This window comes from Colletotrichum destructivum, chromosome 2, assembly GCF_034447905.1.
Source record: "Colletotrichum destructivum chromosome 2, complete sequence".
Lineage (NCBI taxonomy): Eukaryota > Fungi > Ascomycota > Sordariomycetes > Glomerellales > Glomerellaceae > Colletotrichum > Colletotrichum destructivum.
This window is the reverse complement of record NC_085897.1, coordinates 2813829-2831443: the sequence shown is the minus strand read 5'-3', so window position 1 is coordinate 2831443 and position 17615 is coordinate 2813829. Positions and strand designations below refer to the sequence as shown.

Below are 17615 nucleotides of genomic sequence, written 5' to 3'. Positions count from 1 at the left end.
TGAGAGTGCAGTAGTGCCCGTTCTTCCAAGGATGTGATCCGACGTTGGGATCCGAACGAGGACAGGGGGTCTCTCCCTGCCCTCTGTTTCCCGGACGGCCTGGCCAAGCAGAGATTCTCTCCGCAACTCTGACGATCATCTGGAACGGATGCCGTCGCGTGGGTGGGGATCGCTGGTGGAGACGGAGGCGCGTGTAAGGACAAAGTACGATGTACGTGGATGGCCGGTTGCCAGGCCACACACGTCGAGATGGTTTCCAAGGCCGAATCTTCTCCGTAAGGGGGGGATCCCGTCTCTGTTTGGAGAACGGCCTTTGCCCAGATTGGTCAAAAAGAAATAAGAAGTGGTATATTAGGACGACAGGGCGTCAACGTCCATCCCGTCGTGTCGTGTCGTGTCGGCATTGCTGGGGTGGCATCGCGGGTGGGCGCATGTCGCCTGGAAGTCCAGACGAAGACGGGGCTGCGACGGCGTTTCAGGCCTTCTGATGACGGCGGGCCTTACAGGTACTTATAGCGGACTTACTGTATATCCTGAGGTGAGCACAGCCTGAATCCCATCTCCTCACCCTTCCGTTCGCCTTGTCTTGCAGGTTTGTGTACGGCGAACCTCCGATGACACTTTTTCTTTCTTCTATCCCCCCCTAAAAGAAGTTCAGACGGGCAGCAGCCGTCCTGAGACGATTTCGTAACGCTTGGGGGAAGAACAGTGACCAGGGGCTTTTTTTCTCTTTTTTTTTATTTTTAGCCTGCCAAATCAGTCTCTGCGTCTAGTGTCGGAGTGGGTTGAACGCGTATTTAGAGCCGGCGGTGGCCCTCGACTGCGACTGCGACTGCGACTGCGACTGCGACCTCTGGAGCCGGTGACGCCCGTGTTCCGTCCTTCTCCTCACTCATCGTCGGAACCGAACCCCTCAACCGTGGTCCGTTGGGTTTGGTTGTCTGCGTGAGAGTTCAAGACATGAGGGGGGGTCATGGCCATGACAACCCCATCAACAGGGAGGGCACTCGTCGCCCCCGCTACCCCAACGCCGCCTCCTTCGGTTACCCATGCGTTTGAGGCAAAGCTTTGAGGATAAGGTGCGAGTTAGGAGAATTAATAGATTGGAGGGTGGGCGGGAGCTGCCATGTTGCGGTGGAGATCCTGCGGCTTACAGGACACACGCGCACACAGAATCCATGCATGCCCTTGATTCACCTCCAAAGGTTCCAGGCCACACGACGGGTCCCACAACTCTCACAGATCCCCTGAGCCAGTGAGCATTCAGGGCACTCAAAACCTCTTCCAGGGGGGAACGGGGGTCTTGTCCTGGGGCTTTCGTCATCGCACGACTATGAAACAAGCATTCTGGCCAGCGTTTGACCCATACAAAACAAATCCTCGCCGCTGCTGCGCATGTTCAGGCAGTCTGTCGACGGTCTCCTCCCTTCTTTTTTTTTCTTTTTCTTTCTTGGTTCTGCCGTGTGAAGAAAGCTTCGCACGTTCGACTCTCCTCTCGCTTGCGTCCTCGCCACCCCGCCCCTGAGATGTCTTGCCTCAGCGGCCCGACTCTAGAGTCTGTCCGGTACTCTTGCTCCGTGGGCCGGGGGGCCGTGGGCCGTGGCGGCCCCTCGTGTTGGCCTTTTGGCCCATATATCCTGTCGTTCCTGCATATTGCCGCCGCAGATACGGCACGTGGAACCTTCGGGCGCTCGTCGAGGAATATACATCCTACAAGTCAGTCAGCCGTACTTGTACTGCTGGCGATCACTGGCGGGCGGCCTGTGCTTCTCGGTTCACTTGCATCTGCATCATCGTCTAGAGACTACCTAGTCTAACAAACACAAGTCTTTGTCGTCGCAGGGCTTGCTTGCTTCGTTACCGCCACGACGAGGTAATAATTCTGGCATTTCATGAAGGCACTGTCGATACATGCCGTTTTGTTCCCGTGGGGAAACCGCCATCTATACGTATGGACTATGCCCGTCAAGAGCGCAAACCAATCTGTCCGCAGACTACGATGTATCTACTCTGTGAAGGGCCTCGACGGCATACTTTCTGCCTGCAGGCGTCCTCAATGACTTTGCACATGGATTCCTGTGGTCGGCTGACATGGACCAGAAACAAGACCCCATCTCAAGCCTGGCTTGAGTTGTGTGCAAAAAAGAGAAAACCAAAACCAAGACCAAGAGAAGCCCCGCCGGGGCAAACTTTGCTGATGCCTGGAGATCGGCATCCATGTAAAAATTCCCGAGCTCGACGGTGCAACGTTGGGATGTCTGGTTGCAATCGACGTAGCGTTCGCCTCTAGAGACGAGACATCTACTGGTACTGCCAACGAGATATTTCAACCGCTAAATCTTCTCAAGTCTTGATTCAACCCTTTCTATCTCAGTCGTTGACAAGCCGGACACTATCCATATCCAACGCGAAACAACTTGCACACTCACTTAAAGCCCCGCTGCCCAATGACCAAAGCTTCAGGTTTTTGTCACGGATGTTGACAGTTCAACCTACAGGCCAACCTAGGTCGAGATGGATGCTGTAAGGACCTCCACGATGCAACCTAAATAGTGGCTTTCGGGACCCTGTTGCCTCCTCCCGTAGTGGTCTTAGACGCCGGAAAGTGGACGTTGTTAACAAAAGTCTCATGCAAACACACAAACACTCCTTCCAAAGGGGCAGCGCCTCTAATGATGCACCCAGTCCTGCTTTGCTTCTGAGCTGCCAATGAAACCGAAAGACGCCTGGCAGGAGGTCCTATGCGGCCAAGTCGAGCTGGCTTTTGAGATTGGCTGCCGCATCGTGCGCGTCGAGACGGGCTTCGACAGCGAGCCGCGGCACGCCTTCATAGAGGCGGTTGGGCTGGGTCGGCTTGAAAGCAAGCAGCGGGTGAGCAACGGCGAGAGGAAGGTCGGCTGGGTGTACAGCATCGACGAGGAGACGTGGGGTGGGGCGAGAGAGGACTTGAAGAGGAGGGTGAAGTGTCCCTTGTAAGAGGGCAACGGCTCTGGGGGAGCATTAATCCAACGCCTCTTCACAAGAAGCTACGTTGTTTCATAGTGGGCTATAGGAGATAAGATCCCTTCGCGTTATAACGTCTAGCTTTAGAAGTCTACTGCGGCCTACTAATCTGCTAATCAATGACGGAGACTCTGAGTCCATAGATCTAAATCTCATCACCGAGCAGCAAGTCATTTACTACATTGTCTGCATACCAGAAAGATGGCGTGGAGGACATGGTTGCTTGAGGCGATTTCCTTGGGACGTCTCTAGGGTTAAGGTTAGTTTTGACCTTCCATGTCCGCATGGCATTCATTGGACAACACGTTCTTCTGGAATTGTGCTGCATCTTTTCCTATCCAGGGTGTCTTGATCACGACGCAAGCCGTTCCCCAGCCCACAAATTTCCCTTTGCCTTCCATGATCACCAAAGGGTTTGCATCAGGCACCGGCTGCCCAAAATGCCTTTCTTCTACAATTTCCGCCATTGACAGGACAGGCTTCGTCTGTTACTCTTATGGAACCTTGTCTGATAGTTATAGATCGGGCATTCGATAGAGGGCGGTTGTTGTGGAAGGTAGATTGACAAAAAAGAAAGACAACGGGCAGCAAGTCGAGGAGAGAAAGAAGTCGATGGGGATACTTGTGGGAGAAAGGGTCACTGATGCTTGCACTAGGCTTGGGTAAGATACCAAGCCTCGTATAGTGTGAATTATAGTTGAAGCCTGTAGCACTCATTCCAATAGACTCCAAGACATTCGACGTTTGCTTGGATTACATAACCATGCACATAATCATAGGAGAGGATGGCTTTGTGGCAACTCTACAAATATGCAATTATCCGTACAAGCGCCTCTCACAGAGGGCGTTCTGCCTGTCTGTGGACTCCAAGCTCACCACTACACACACTCACAGCTTCACTTGTCTACGCAAATGGAAGACTCGCCACCAGCAACCTCAGCAGCGTATTCTGTATCGCGCTCACGTGGGAAGCAACCGGGGGAGTCCCTTTACAACGCCAAACTCAGAGCCATGAGGAAAGCGAAGGCGCAAGCGAGGTCGTCTGATGAGTCCGAATCTGAAGATGAGATTGAGCCAGGTGAGTTCGTGCACGGCGATGCCCCCAAGATGGGCTCTTCTGTTCAACTAAGCGGAAGTTTGGTAGGTGCTGTGATCTTACATAAAATGTTCAGGCGCAAAGTCGTCCTTCATCCCGACAACACTGTCGTCAAATCCGGGCTGCGCATAGCCTTGGGGGAAGCCGAGGCACTCAGAGTAGCTGCTCGTGCTGGAATCCCAGCCCCGTGTGTTCACGATGTGCAGGCGACCTCCGATGGCCAAGGCCGCATACGTATGGACTACATCCAAGGACAATCCCTCGATAAGCTATGGCCCGACATGTCGGCCGAGCAAAGGAAGGACATAGCGCGGCAACTTCGAGAAATCGTCGTGACAATGAGATCTGTGGCCCCTCCCCCCAATCTCATCGGCGCCTGTGACAGTACCGAAATCCGAGACACGAGACTGTACAACACATACCATTCTCCGCCCTGCCGTGACGAAGCAGCATTCAACGACTTCTTGTTATCCGGCCTCTACGAAAGTATACCTCCGCTTTTGCGCGAGGCATTTTCCCGGCGGTTACGGACCAATCATCGCGTTGTTCTCTCTCATTGCGATCTCGCACCCAGAAATATCCTGGTGCAAGATGGCAAAATCAAAGGTCTTGTCGATTGGGAGGATAGTGGATGGTACCCAGAATACTGGGAATATGTCAAGTTCTTCCAACGCGCTGCTGACAAGGAATGGAAAGAGTACGCAGAGGATATTTTCCCAGAGCTGTACCACGATGAGTTGGTCGATTTTGTTGCGATATCCAAGTGGCAGAATTCTTAAGTCGTTCATCCAGATTTCCTTATGTTCACTTGTCTCTGATTCCGAAATTTGTGTCGTTGGGAGAAGTATCGCTGCGCCATATCCTCGTCCTCGGCCTCCATATTTGCTCTAACCATTCCATTCAAGCCCGAGTCGTATTGCTCTGCCGTCAGATAGCCTGCATGACAGAGTGTCCGGAGAGCACAATCGAGCCTGCCATCTCGAGGATATGCGGGTGATCAAGCGCATCAGTCGATGTGCATTGGCCGCCCGGGATGGGAGGAGTGGCAAGGCGGTAACCCCATGTTTCCCCAGTGGACCTACCTGTCTTGGTCGTTGAATCAGTGCCAAGTGTTCAGCTTTGTTCGGCTTCGCCTTTCAGGATTTGATGTCCAGCTGTCCGGGGTTGAATAGACTCCAGAGAGCTCCAATCGTCTGCGTGGATTAGTGTTTGAAGGCTTGTTGCAGGTCATAGAAACACAAGGGGTTAATTGCTGCCTCGCAATCAACGGCGTCGTGTTTGCGACAACAATGCGGCCGTTGATCAGCAATCCGTGCCGAGGATTGCGTGGAACTGCCAGGAGCGAAACCGGGGTGAAAAAGAACCCCCTAGAATCCTAGGAAGGGGGGGAGTTATCCGTACGCAACTCCGAAACCGCAACTCAACCCGCTTGTTAGTTGACAACTGAACTTAGAAAGCAATCCTCCTGCCGTTTTGGGCAGCTTTGCACTTTGCTAGCAACAGAGTTTAGCACTAACATTAAGCTTATTACGGAAGGAGACAGAAGGGGTGGTAAGTCAAGCCCGCTGTCCACCATCTCCACCGACATCGCCCCCCCCCCCCCCTCTCAGCCACGGATCACACAACTTTCGACTTTTGATTCTTGACAATTTGACTCTTGCACACTCATCACGCCAAGATCTACTGCATTGCCGGTTCCCCCTTAAGCTGAACCGGCACTTCACCTTGTTTCCCCCTTCTTTTTGCGTCCAAGTCAGGTGCGGGAGCGGCAACTGCGGACGCCGAACGCGAACGCGGACGCAGGGACCAGAACAGGCAGTTCCTTTTGCAACGGGGTGACATGGCGCGTCCGGTAATCCTTGCTTAGCTCAAAAAGCCTCCTGTTCGGGGCCCCATTCTCGTCAACGAGCCCCCCTGAACCCCGACATTGACAGGACAAACAGGCCCCTGGACGATCGTCGTGGAGGCACGGAGAGTGATAAGCGTTCAAAAAAAAAAAAAAAAAACCCGACTGGGTGGTTGACTAAGTCGAATTGTTGGTTTCTAGCAATACGAGCTGAGCTGCGGGTCTATGCTCTCCCGTTATGGGATTCCGGGATCGCTTTTCAGCGTTTATGCTATTTCACTCTTGGCGTCCGCCGTGCCAATTTCGACTCGTGCTCGCTTTCTTCGACTTCCCTCTTTCGGATCTTCGGTTGGGTCAAGATGGAGACGTCACGTCGTCGAATGCCAACCTGCCGCCATGACACGCCATCAGAGGCACTCCGCCGTGGAGTGGCACCGTGATCCTGGACAACCGGCCGGGCTATCAAGGATACAAATATGAGGCAGCCACTGCCGTGCGGGACGGGTCTCCTCCTGCTCCTCCTCCTTCTTCTTCACCAGCGGCAGCCCCGGGCCTTCTGCTCCCCCAGTCCTAGTCTCTGTACCGTTTCCATACCGAGGTAAACCTCGCCAAAGACAAAATGGTCAACTTCCGGAACTTCACCGCCCTCGTTGCCGCCCTCGTCCCCTTCGGAGCCGCCGCTCCCGCTCCGGCCCCCCGTGACAATCCCACCCCCGACGTCGCCGGCAAGTTCATCGTCACCCTCAAGTCGGGCATCTCGGCACGCGACCTGGACTCCCACCTGAGCTGGGTCGACGCCGTCCACAAGCGCAGCCTGGACCGCCGGGACACCACCGGCGTCGAGAAGAAGTTCAACGTCGGCAAGTTCAGCGGCTACTCTGGTCACTTTGACGATGCCACCGTCGAAGAGCTGAGGAACAACCCGGACGTATGTTGCCGCGTCTCTCTTCTGTCCCCATCCTCCCAGAGTCCTCTTTCTCTCTCTCCCTCTCTCTCTAATCCTACCCAAAACATCATCGTGTCGCGGTGTCAATGGTTCCGCGCTCTTGTCTAACAGAAACCCGCAGGTCGTCGAGGTCGAGCCCGAGCAGATCTACACCCTCGAGGCCGTCACCACCCAGACGGGCGCCACCTGGGGTCTCGGTTCCATCTCGAGCAGAACGAGCGGCTCGACCACCTACCGCTACGACGACTCCGCCGGCGCGGGGACCTACGCCTACGTCGTCGACAGCGGCGTGAACACCGCCCACGTCGACTTCGAGGGCCGCGCCTCCCAGGGCTACAACGCCGCCGGCGGCGTCTTCTCTGACACCTTCGGTCACGGCACCCACGTCGCCGGCACCATTGGCAGCAAGACCTACGGCGTCGCCAAGAAGACCAACCTGATCGACGTCAAGGCCTTCATCGGCCAGCTCTCTTCCACCTCCATCATCCTCGATGCCTACCAGTGGGCCATTAACGACATCGTCAGCAAGGGTCGTACCAAGAACGCAGTCATTAACTTGTCTATTGGTGAGTTCCGACTGGGATGAGAATTCCTCTCGTCCGGAGCTGCAGATATCTATCTCCATCTCATAGTCTCTTCTATCAAGACTAACTCTCTCGTTTGCAAAGGCGGTCCCACCTCGACCGCTCTCAACGGCCTCGTTGCCGCTGCCTTCGAGAGCGGCATCCTTAGCATCGTCGCCTCCGGTAACCTTAACCAGCCCGCATCCTCGAGCTCTCCCGGCAGCGCCCCCGAGGCCCTGACCGTCGGCTCCATCGACTCCTCCTGGGCCGAGCCGATCTACTCTAACTACGGCGACGCCGTCGACATCCTCGCCCCCGGCAGCAACGTCCTCTCGACCTACATCGGCTCCAACACCGCCACCTTCGCCGACACCGGCACCTCCATGGCCGCTCCCCACGTCGCCGGCCTGGCCGTGTACCTGATCGCCCTCGAGGGCAGTTTCGACACCCCTGCGGCCTTGAAGGCGCGCATCTTGGCTCTTGGTACCAAGGGCGCCGTCACCACTCTGCGCGCCGGCACGCCCAACCTCATTGCGTTCAACGGTGTCCAGTGAGGGATGGCCCGGGAATGAGCACGTGGTGGGGGTGGAGAAGGAGCAGAGTAGACTAAGTTACAATAATCCATAGAATTGTTTGGAAGACGTAAGGGTGGTTTCTTGAGTGCGTTTTAGACTCTCCGCAGTGCCCTCACCTATGAAGCCCATCATTGTTGTGACTGAAGATGTCTGGCAAATTATGACAACATTACAGGCAGGCCTTAGTCTTGCCAAATGCATCAGCTCCTACTTTTTGCCCTTGACTCTTTTAAACTGAGGCTTTGACGGAAAAGGATTTGTCTGGGATTACGCAGACTTCAGTAATCATTCAGATTACTTTACCTAGTTGCAGTAAATAATCTAGTTACGTAAAAACAAAGTGTCTTTTACTATTGTTTGCCTGTAAGCTTTCTTTATGTCTACAGCATTTCTCTATTCCTACATAGTGAATTTGTCCTAGACACTTAATACTAGCTTAGTACACTAGACGACAATTCAACATCTAAAATACATAGGCGAACTTTGGAACAGTTATGTCTCTTGTTCTGTCCTTTATTCCGTCTCTTCCTTATTCTCTCCCTTATTCTCTTCCTCATTCACTTTTCCTCACACTCTTGTTCCGTCTCTTTCTCATTCTCTTGTTCTGTATTTTATTCCGTCTCTTTTTCATTCTCTTGTTCCGTCTTTTGTTCCGTCTCTCCCTCATTTTCTTGTTCCGTCTCTTCCTTATAGTCTTGTTCCGTCTGTTGTTCCGTCTCTTCCTTATTCTCTTCATCCAAGTCACCTATATTTCTCTACAGCTTTTCCCTATCATTTATATTATTCTCCTACGTCTTGTCTTATGTTCTTCTTAGACTCTATAACACAATAAAGGCTATATAATGGGACGCAAACGGAGACGAGATTTGCCTAGTGAGATTAAACACTGAGATGCCTAATGAATATGTGCTTTGCGTTCAGACGACAGTAGCCGTTTCCTGTGAATCACAACCAGCAGCAGCGGCCCTCGTCAACGAGATCGGACGGGACTCATCACTTAACCGCCCTCACCAAGGCCAAGTAGTTATCAGCCCTCCAACTGCTCTCCGTGCTTCCTCGTGTGATACCCTTCTTTCTTGCCCACGAGGGTTAACTGAGCCCTAAAGAATACCTCACCTTCCTCGAGCCTGAAGCCTCTCGACTATTTATTCTCCCACAACCTTGTTTTCTTTTACCCCTTCCCTTCAACACCTCGCTCTCCTTACGCCAACCAGCCATGGACTTGCCGATGTCTTTCGAGGTCGCCCAGTACGGCGGCGACGACGCCGTCGTCGGGCCCGTCGTTCATCCCATCGACGGTCCCGTCGTTCATCACAAGTTGGAGCTGCTCCATCTCCCCCCCGAGACGATCCAAAATATCATCAGCTTCGTCCCTCTCTCGCTCGCCTCCGAGGCCTCGTTTGATGCCGGAGAGCAGATCGCGTCCCGCCGCACGCTCTGCAACCTCTCTCTCACCTGCGAGGCCTTGTGCGACCTGAGCCAGGAGCGTCTGTACTCCACCGTCAGCGTCGACAACGCCAAGAGATTCGGCCTCCTGCTCCGCTCCGTCGCCGAGAGACCGGCTCTCCTCCTACTCATGAAGCAGCTCTATATTGGCTACTTCACTACCGATGAATACTCGTGCGAGATCGGCCTCCAAGCATTTGACGCGTACAGCGTCGACTTTTCCCGATCCCCCCTCGCCATGCTGGAGATGGTTCACCGGTGCGGGAACTACGACGCCAAAAGCACCATCCAGCACCTTGTCGGCTTCTTGCTGGCCGCCGCGTCTCGCCTTGAGAGGCTGGTCTTCGCCTTCAAGCGGAGCTGGGACGTGAACAGAGTGAACCAGAGCACCGAGGTCTTCTTCTCCGACATCCTCCCGAGTGTCGTCAATGTGGTCAATCTCTTCAAGTGCCTGCGGGAGCTCGAGCTCAGAAGCGACACCAGACAGCGCTACGATAACGCCAACGTCTCCGTCAGCCCTTTCTTCGTGCCCAGCATTCTCAAGGCCTCGAAGCTGAAGACGCTGCGCATCCCCTGCGACAACGGCAACTGGCGCTTCTTCGACCGCATTCGCCCCTCCCAGCACTTCGCGCTCGAGAACATCGTCCTCAACGGCAGTTCGACCGGCGGATCCAACCTCAGCCGCCTGCTCTGCCGCTGCCCGAAGCTCAAGAGCCTCGTCATCGTTCTGAATTTCCCCGTCTCGCGCTGGGAGACGTTCTTCATCGGGACCGAGCAAGTCCGCATCAGCGACTTTCTCCCCGAGTACTGCCCGAAACTCCACACGCTCAGCCTGCAGCTCAAACGCTTCGGCGGCTTCTTCGTCGCGGACGAGGCGTGCTTCCAACGCTTTGTCGACCTGAAGGAGCTCGCGGTCCTGCGCGTCGACCTGCCCGTCCTGTTCAAGGATGCGAACGACATGCACCACGCCCACCTGCAAGCGCGCCTCCCGCCCGGCCTGATGGAGCTGGAGCTCTACGACGTATGGACCGACGACGGCCGGTTCCAGCGAGAGTATACACTTCAAGGAGACAGCGACCTGGTCCTCATCAGCCACGAGAGGGTCGATGCCAGTGCCGAGCCCCTGACGGTGATGCTCCGTCGCCTGGCCGCGGTTGCGCCTCACCATCTGCCCCGCCTTCGATCTGTTCGCGTCAAGTCCGTCATCTACGATCACGACTCCGGACAGACGGCCAACAAGCTTGCGACGGTCTTTGACAACGTCGGAATCGAGTTCGAGGTCATCTCGTCTCACGACGGGAAGGACTGCCCCCTTGAGTTTGGCGGTGTGTTGTCGGTGATGAACCACCTGGCGATCTAGCACGGAAGGCTCTTGGAACGAGGAAACTACAATGGGAAACGGAATATGGGGGTTTAGGAGAAACGAAGGGCGTGAATGCTTGTAGGAATTTTATACGAGGGCACAAAGGTCATGGCGTTTGGGCTTGTGGGATGGTCCACAATTGCAGTGTATCACAGACCGAAGGTTGCTAGAACCCTGTTTCTTCAAGGTTCAGAAGAAGAACTCAACAGGCTTTCATCTTAGTTCTCCTTTCGTTCCAGATGTGTCTGTCTGCATTGGAATGAAGTCGTTCTAAACTCTGTGCTCCGTTGGACTGACCCAATATCGCTCAAACTGCGGTACGATTATTGTAGTCGGCTTTCACTCCGCGTACCAGGATAGCGCAGGATGAACGTGACCATCTCCAACAGCCTCGTGAGTGTGTATAAAACATCCCCAAGGAGTCGTATGCATTATGAAGCAACTTGTAAAAAGTCGAACATCACCTACACCCCTGAGACATCCGCAGGCGTAAAAGTTTCCAAGATCTTATTGGTGGTTTCAACCCTTGAGTACCTCGTCACCAATCAGCACTCGGAATCAAAAATGTCGCCTATAACCAAAAAAAGAAAGATCGGCGACTTCGGTCCTGTTGCTTCCTCGGACCACTTCAGAGATCTCTACGAGCTTCGCGAAATATTCTGCCGCATGATGGACGAAGGGACATGCGGTATCTGCTCCGCGCTCCTGCTCAGGACGCATACCACTGAATGCGGACACAGCTTTTGCATAAAGGTTGAAACCATCCCACCACTCCCCCCCCCCCTTTGTTTGTATTGGAATAATAATAATAAAAATAAAAAAAGCTGACGTGGAATTGATAGTGTACGCGCAAGATCTTCAGAGACCCTCCTTGCTGCGAGGCACTAGTCCATGCGGGCTGCCCAATATGCCGCAGAGACATCACCTGCCGTAAAGACCACAATCGAAGGCTTATCCTCCCTCGCTCTATTGTGATGGAGAAGATTCTCGGACACCTAAAGCAATGGGCAGTCAAATTGAGGGCGAGAGATGACGCAGCTCGCGCGGCTGGCCAAAAGATCGATATAGACAGCGCGTGGCGGAGGACAGTCTACGAGGTCGCATCGTTCCAAGAAGACTGCGACGAGCCAGTGGAAGACTCAAGCTGGGACTTGGAACGCTCTTCGGAAGCAGAATCAGACTGGGAAGAAAACGAAGAGTAAAAACGAATACGGAGATGGAGAGGGACACCTTGAAGGATGAGAAAACGAGTAGCGCCTGGATGGTTGCTAGTTGGTATGATGAGTGATACTACCGCATCCGCGGCTGGCCGCTGATCACCTGTGTCTAGGAACCAAGCAAGATAACAAAAATTCTTGATGATACCACAAAGTTAAGCAACGCATTGGGCGGTGGCAGCCTAGTAGGTCCGCAAGGAAGGACGTTTACCTGGGCGCTTTGCTTTAATCACAAGGGTCAGAACATGACTGAAATTCTGGCGGCTATGATGAGCATGGGAACAGAATCTACTGTGCCTGTCGGTAGTTGGAATCGAGTAGCATTCAATAAATACTCTCCCTCATAACTTTTGCTTTATGGTTTGCTATCGCCATGGCCACCAACTGCCGTGCGATGGATTCGGTAAGTGGGTGAGGTAAAGATTAACCGAATCCAAACAAGCAGTGATAGTACCCTCCCTACCTGTTCAGGCCAACAGACAAACGTACTAAGTGGGGGGGCCACACCGAGGTCGGCAGTCGGTGAGTCCCATTACATAAGCGTCTTTAACGTTACCACAGCAACAGCTCACCTGCCCCACTGGCTGCCCTGTACCTGTTATCGGTTATCAATAATCAACACTAGACCACAACACCTGAACATACCCAATTTCACTTTCTGACCTGCTGCATCTCATCCCAAACCAGACAGCGACCGGCCCTTGACGCACAACTCCAGCACCACTCTACCTGGAGACGCGACGGCGAATCGCCGCGACAGTACTAACAACCATGGCAGCCTCCGACGACCTCATCAACTTCGACATCATCGAGGCGCAGAAAGAAAACATTCAGGCGCTGCCCAGCGGCCGCTCTGCCAAAAAGCTGGCCGAGCTCTTTTCGCCCTCGCCCCTGCACAAGCTGGACACCCCGACGCCATCCGACACCAAGAACGTCCATGACTGCATCAGAGCCGAATACGAGGAGGAGATCCGCAACATCTCCGAGTCGGACGACCCCCTCGACATCTTCGACCGCTATGTCCGCTGGACCCTGGACACATACCCCTCGGCGCAAGCCACGCCGCAGTCTCAGCTGCACACTCTGCTAGAGCGCGCGACCAAGACCTTCATCGGCTCATCACAATACAAGAACGACCCCAGATACCTCAAGATTTGGATCCTGTACATTCAATTCTTTTCTGATTCTCCCCGCGAAACGTTTCTCTTCCTCTCGCGCCACAACATCGGAGAGACACTCGCCCTCTTCTACGAAGAATACGCAGCCTGGCTCGAGGGCGCCGGCCGCTGGAACCAGGCAGAGGAGGTCTACAAGCTGGGCATCGAGCGCGAGGCGAGACCCGTCCAGCGCCTGCTTCGCAAGTTCAAGGAGTTCGAGCAGAGGCTCGCTGACCAGCCAGACGCCGCCGAGGCGCCTTCATCACCAGCCCTCCCCACCGTCCGGCCTGCCCTGGCCGCCAAGGTTGACCCCTTCGCTGCTGCCCGTGCTGCCGCCGCCGCCGCAGCAGACCCCCAGGCACCTCGCCCCAGCTCGGGCGTTGGCGGTGCCGCGCCCAAGCCGGGCAAGGCCAAGATGGCCATCTTCTCAGACACCGACGCGGCGCCCCCGCCTCTGGCCTCTCGCGGGCCCAGCTCCAAGGGATGGGACTCGATCGGCTCGCTGGGCGACCGGAAGAAGGAGAACGTGATGGAGCCCAAGCCGTGGGCGGGAGAGACGTTGAAGGCGGGGGGAAAGAAGAGCACTGCTCCCAAGATGGCAATCTTCAGGGATACGGTAAGCACCACTTTCACTTACGCTTCCCAATGCCCAGATGTTGATGATTATAGGACTAATGTATGGCTTTATGGCGTTATTTGTATTTCAGTCTCAGTTGCAGTCAAAATCGCAACAGCAGTCGCGATCAGCGCGGGCTCAAATGTCCAAGTCCCATATCACCCTTGTGCCATCCAAGAATCAGATAGTCGTGAACCCTGTCAGCGGCAAGAAGGAGCGCATCTTTGTCAGTCTTGAGGCTGTCTACCCTACCCCGGATGAGCCCGGTTCAGAGCATGGTTTCGAGGAGGTCTGGGCCATGAACCGGGGCTGGCTGGATGTGTCCTGGGATAGCGAGCCGCTGGCAGAGGAGGCTGCTCCTGAAATGGCGGATACGGAGCCTTCAACGGTGGACGACCTTGGCCAGATGGTGCGGGAGAAGCTGATCGTGCACACGGAAACCGTCATGATGGACGAGAACGGCGCCATTATTAACAAGAAGGAAGGCAAAAGTAAAAAGAAGAAGGTGATGGAGGTCAACGAAACCCAAATCAGTAAGTCGACGAGCGCTTTTTTTGCATTAGGACGCCGCTGACACACCAGCAGTCAAGGCCAACTTGGACTCCCCGTCCAGGCCAAAGATGAAAAAGAGAAGCACGGCCGAGCCGACGATGACGATCCACACTCGGGCTGCGACTGATGAAATTTACGAGATTTTCAACCAACCCATTCAGTCCCACCCAGAAGAAGACGACGCGGAGGAAGAAGAGAGCGATGACAGCGACGACTACGAGACAGACGGTGACTACACAACCGAAGCAGAGAGCACAATGGTTACCCGTCAGGTGGACGTGGATGATGACGCCGACGAAGGGGATGAAGCGGACGAGGCGGACGAAGATGCGTCGGACGTGAAGAGTGTAAGCGAGTGGTCTGACTTTTCTACCAACAAACACGTCCCGGTTCTTGACGAGAATGCGACGGAGGCCGGCGTCAACAACACTCAGGTCTCTGACCTGATGGACCCGGACTACGTCGAAACGTCCGGCCCCGTGTACGATGAGCGGGCGGGAGCCGGGGAGGACGGCGAGTCTGGGGACGAACGGGGCGAGGAAGAGGAGGAGGAGGAGGACGACGACGACGACGAAGACTACCCGCCCAGGACAAAGACCATGTTCGTTCCGATACCGCCTGAGGATTATGAGCCCAGAACACGGCCGTTTAGGGATCCGGTCGAGATGGCTAACAATCGGCTCCCCTTCATGACCCCCATCACGGAGAGGACCGAATCTTCTCTTGCGTTTACAGAACGGAAGGCGAAGTATGAGACTCCGTGCCGCGACGACGTCGAGTCGATCATCGACGAGGAGGAGTCTTCCGCGGAGGAGCCCGGCAGCAGTCCGCTCAGGGAAGTCCTGAGCGAGGTGCGACCTGTAAAGATCGCCCAGCCACTCCTCGGCAAGGCCAAGTCAGCCTCGACGAAGCCAACGCCCCCCAAAGGGCCCATCATCAAGGAGCTGCAATGCAACCCGGTTGACGAGGCGGTGAGGAACGAGATTCTCGCCAACATGCAGCCTTCGTTGAGTTCGTACCCCGGATTTTACGATCACAGGGACGAGAAGTACGAGAGAGGCAACGAAATCCGAAAGTTCGCCAAAGCCATGACGAAGGCAACCAAGGGCGGCTCGGAAAGGACAAGCAATGCCTGCGCCGTCGTCGCCATTGACTTTCCGGATATTGCCACCCAGTACACCATCCGCAAGGAACTTGGCGCAGGCGCGTTCGCCCCCGTCTATCTTGTCGAGAACTCTTCGGCCGACCAAGAGGACGAGGACGAAGACGGCGTCGTGGCTATGGGCAAAGGCGCGTTTGCGGTCAGCCACCGTAGCCCCTTGGAGGCGCTCAAGATGGAGCTCCCGCCGACCCCGTGGGAGTTCCACATGATGCGGCTCGCCCACACGCGTTTGGGTCCCCAGCACCGCGCCGCCGCCTCCATCTCGTACGCCCACGAATTCCACCTGTACCAGGACGAGGGCTTCCTCTTCCTCCCGTACCATCCCCACGGAAGTCTCCTCGACGTCGTCAACTTCTTCCGTGCCGAGCCGTCCGGCGTCATGGATGAGCAGCTGGCCATGTTCTTCACCATCGAGCTTTTCCGCACCGTCGAGTCCCTGCACGCCCGCAGCGTCCTGCACGGCGACCTGAAAGTGGACAACTGCCTGCTCCGCCTCGACAGCGGCTCCAACGACCCGCCGCTGCCGGCGCAGTACAGCGCCGACGGCTCCGACGGGTGGGGCGCGCGGGGGGTGACGCTCATCGACTTTGGCCGCGGCATCGACATGCGCAACTTCGAGGCCGACGTCGGCTTCGTGGCCGACTGGAAGACGAGCGCGCAGGACTGCGCCGAGATGCGTGAGGGCCGCCCGTGGACGTGGCAGATCGACTACCACGGCCTCGCCGGCATCGTGTACTGCCTGCTCTTCGGCAAGTACATCGAGACAGTCCGGTGCGACCAGGGCGGCATCGGCTCCTCCGGCCGCCGGTACCGCGTTCGCGAGAGCCTGAAGCGCTACTGGCAGACGGAGATCTGGGCCGAGTGCTTCGACGTGCTGCTCAACCCGGGCGCGCACGTCGCCGCTGAGGACGGCGCCCGGATGCCGGTGCTCAGGGGCATGCGCGGTGTCCGGGAGAGGATGGAGGCTTGGCTCGAGGGCAACTGTGAGAGGGGCGTCGGGCTGAGGAGCCTTGTAGGCAAGGTCGAGGCCTTTGCCCGGGGGAGGAGGTGAGGGCTGGGGTTTGGATGAACCTTTTTTTTCAATGTAAGGCTTGACGACAAGCGGCGTTTTGAGGGCTCTGTGGGTGGGAGTATGGGTTTTGTTTCTTGTCTTTCTGGAACGTATACCACTAGTGCTATGTCTGTCTTAATCATGTCTGTTTACGTCTTCATCACGCTCTGAATATCTGGACTGTGGCTTCCGGACTGTGGTTGGGACTTGTCGTTCAAACGTTTGTGTGCACAATGTTGGGACGGGCACCTGTCGGCCGGTTACCACCAATCCCTCCCTAGTGCTGACTATAAAGGAACGGGTCGTCCGGAGGTGCGAAAGGCGCATCGTGGGGGAAGACAGACACGTTCCCTGAACGCCGTATGCTGCTGCTCCTCTGGCGGAGCGGCAATGAGGGGGTGGATCTACAGATCATCATGGCTTACGCTGGTGACCAACCGGCTGGAGCGTCGGGAGTGCGTGCTTGTGCCCAGGGTTCCCGTCATTTCGTGAAGAGGGCATGCCTTTTTCGTGAAGCCCCGTCCGTCGTCTGCTCCGATGTTGCTCGCTTGGTGAGGCCGTGTCCACCGAACGCCTCTCCTAGGTTCCGGCACATGTACGGACGAGCGGCATGCCCTTGACGCCAGTCGATAGTACATCGTGGGCGAAGAGCATCCATCGGAACTAGGTTAGACGGGGTAACGCAGACACCAAGACAATTCCCAGGACCGGATGGCACGTTGAGGGGGGGGGGGGGGGGGGACTCGGACAGGCGCACATTGTTACCGTGCTCTCCTTGGCGTCACATCTATACTACATCGCGGTATGCACAACCTACTCGCGTCCCTGACCACCATGCCTGACGTAGAGGGTCCCGTCCTCGGGAATCGGTTGAGCGCCTCACATAACGGAATCATGCTGTATGCTTTGAAGAAAAATCGGTGCGTGACCATTGTGTGCTGTGCTGTGGTCTTTTTTGTGTGTTTGTGCTGTTCGTCTTGCCCTCATCTCCTCGCGCGCATTACACCACGGCGTCCCCCCCT

General features: G+C 55.6%; 6 protein-coding genes across 6 annotated transcripts; all 6 read left to right on the top strand.

The window, feature by feature from the left end:
- Positions 1–2709: 2709 nt before the first annotated feature.
- On the top strand, positions 2710–2976 carry CDEST_03090 (uncharacterized protein; the record flags this gene model as incomplete). The annotated part of the gene is made up of 1 exon (XM_062919249.1): positions 2710–2976. One exon carries the CDS (start codon positions 2710–2712, stop codon positions 2974–2976), a length of 267 nt encoding a protein of 88 aa, XP_062775300.1.
- Positions 2977–3915: 939 nt separating this feature from the next.
- Positions 3916–4878, top strand: CDEST_03089 (Putative aminoglycoside phosphotransferase, protein kinase-like domain superfamily; the record flags this gene model as incomplete). Its single annotated transcript, XM_062919248.1, has 1 exon — positions 3916–4878. One exon carries the CDS (start codon positions 3916–3918, stop codon positions 4876–4878), a length of 963 nt encoding a protein of 320 aa, XP_062775299.1.
- A 1686-nt stretch (positions 4879–6564) lies between these two features.
- CDEST_03088 (Putative peptidase S8 propeptide/proteinase inhibitor I9) lies at positions 6565–8202 on the top strand (the record flags this gene model as incomplete). Its single annotated transcript, XM_062919247.1, has 3 exons — positions 6565–6873; positions 7013–7457; positions 7560–8202. The coding sequence occupies 3 exons, from the start codon at positions 6565–6567 to the stop codon at positions 8006–8008; spliced, it is 1203 nt and encodes a 400-aa protein (XP_062775298.1). The 3' UTR covers positions 8009–8202.
- A 1043-nt stretch (positions 8203–9245) lies between these two features.
- Positions 9246–10835, top strand: CDEST_03087 (Putative leucine-rich repeat domain superfamily; the record flags this gene model as incomplete). Its single annotated transcript, XM_062919246.1, has 1 exon — positions 9246–10835. One exon carries the CDS (start codon positions 9246–9248, stop codon positions 10833–10835), a length of 1590 nt encoding a protein of 529 aa, XP_062775297.1.
- A 567-nt stretch (positions 10836–11402) lies between these two features.
- On the top strand, positions 11403–12040 carry CDEST_03086 (Putative Zinc finger, RING-type; the record flags this gene model as incomplete). The annotated part of the gene is made up of 2 exons (XM_062919245.1): positions 11403–11591; positions 11681–12040. The coding sequence occupies 2 exons, from the start codon at positions 11403–11405 to the stop codon at positions 12038–12040; spliced, it is 549 nt and encodes a 182-aa protein (XP_062775296.1).
- A 644-nt stretch (positions 12041–12684) lies between these two features.
- CDEST_03085 (Putative serine/threonine-protein kinase, active) lies at positions 12685–16753 on the top strand. Its single transcript, XM_062919244.1, has 3 exons — positions 12685–13828; positions 13920–14361; positions 14414–16753. Exons 1-3 carry the CDS (start codon positions 12827–12829, stop codon positions 16591–16593), a joined length of 3624 nt encoding a protein of 1207 aa, XP_062775295.1. The 5' UTR covers positions 12685–12826; the 3' UTR covers positions 16594–16753.
- The last annotated feature ends 862 nt before the right edge of the window (positions 16754–17615 follow it).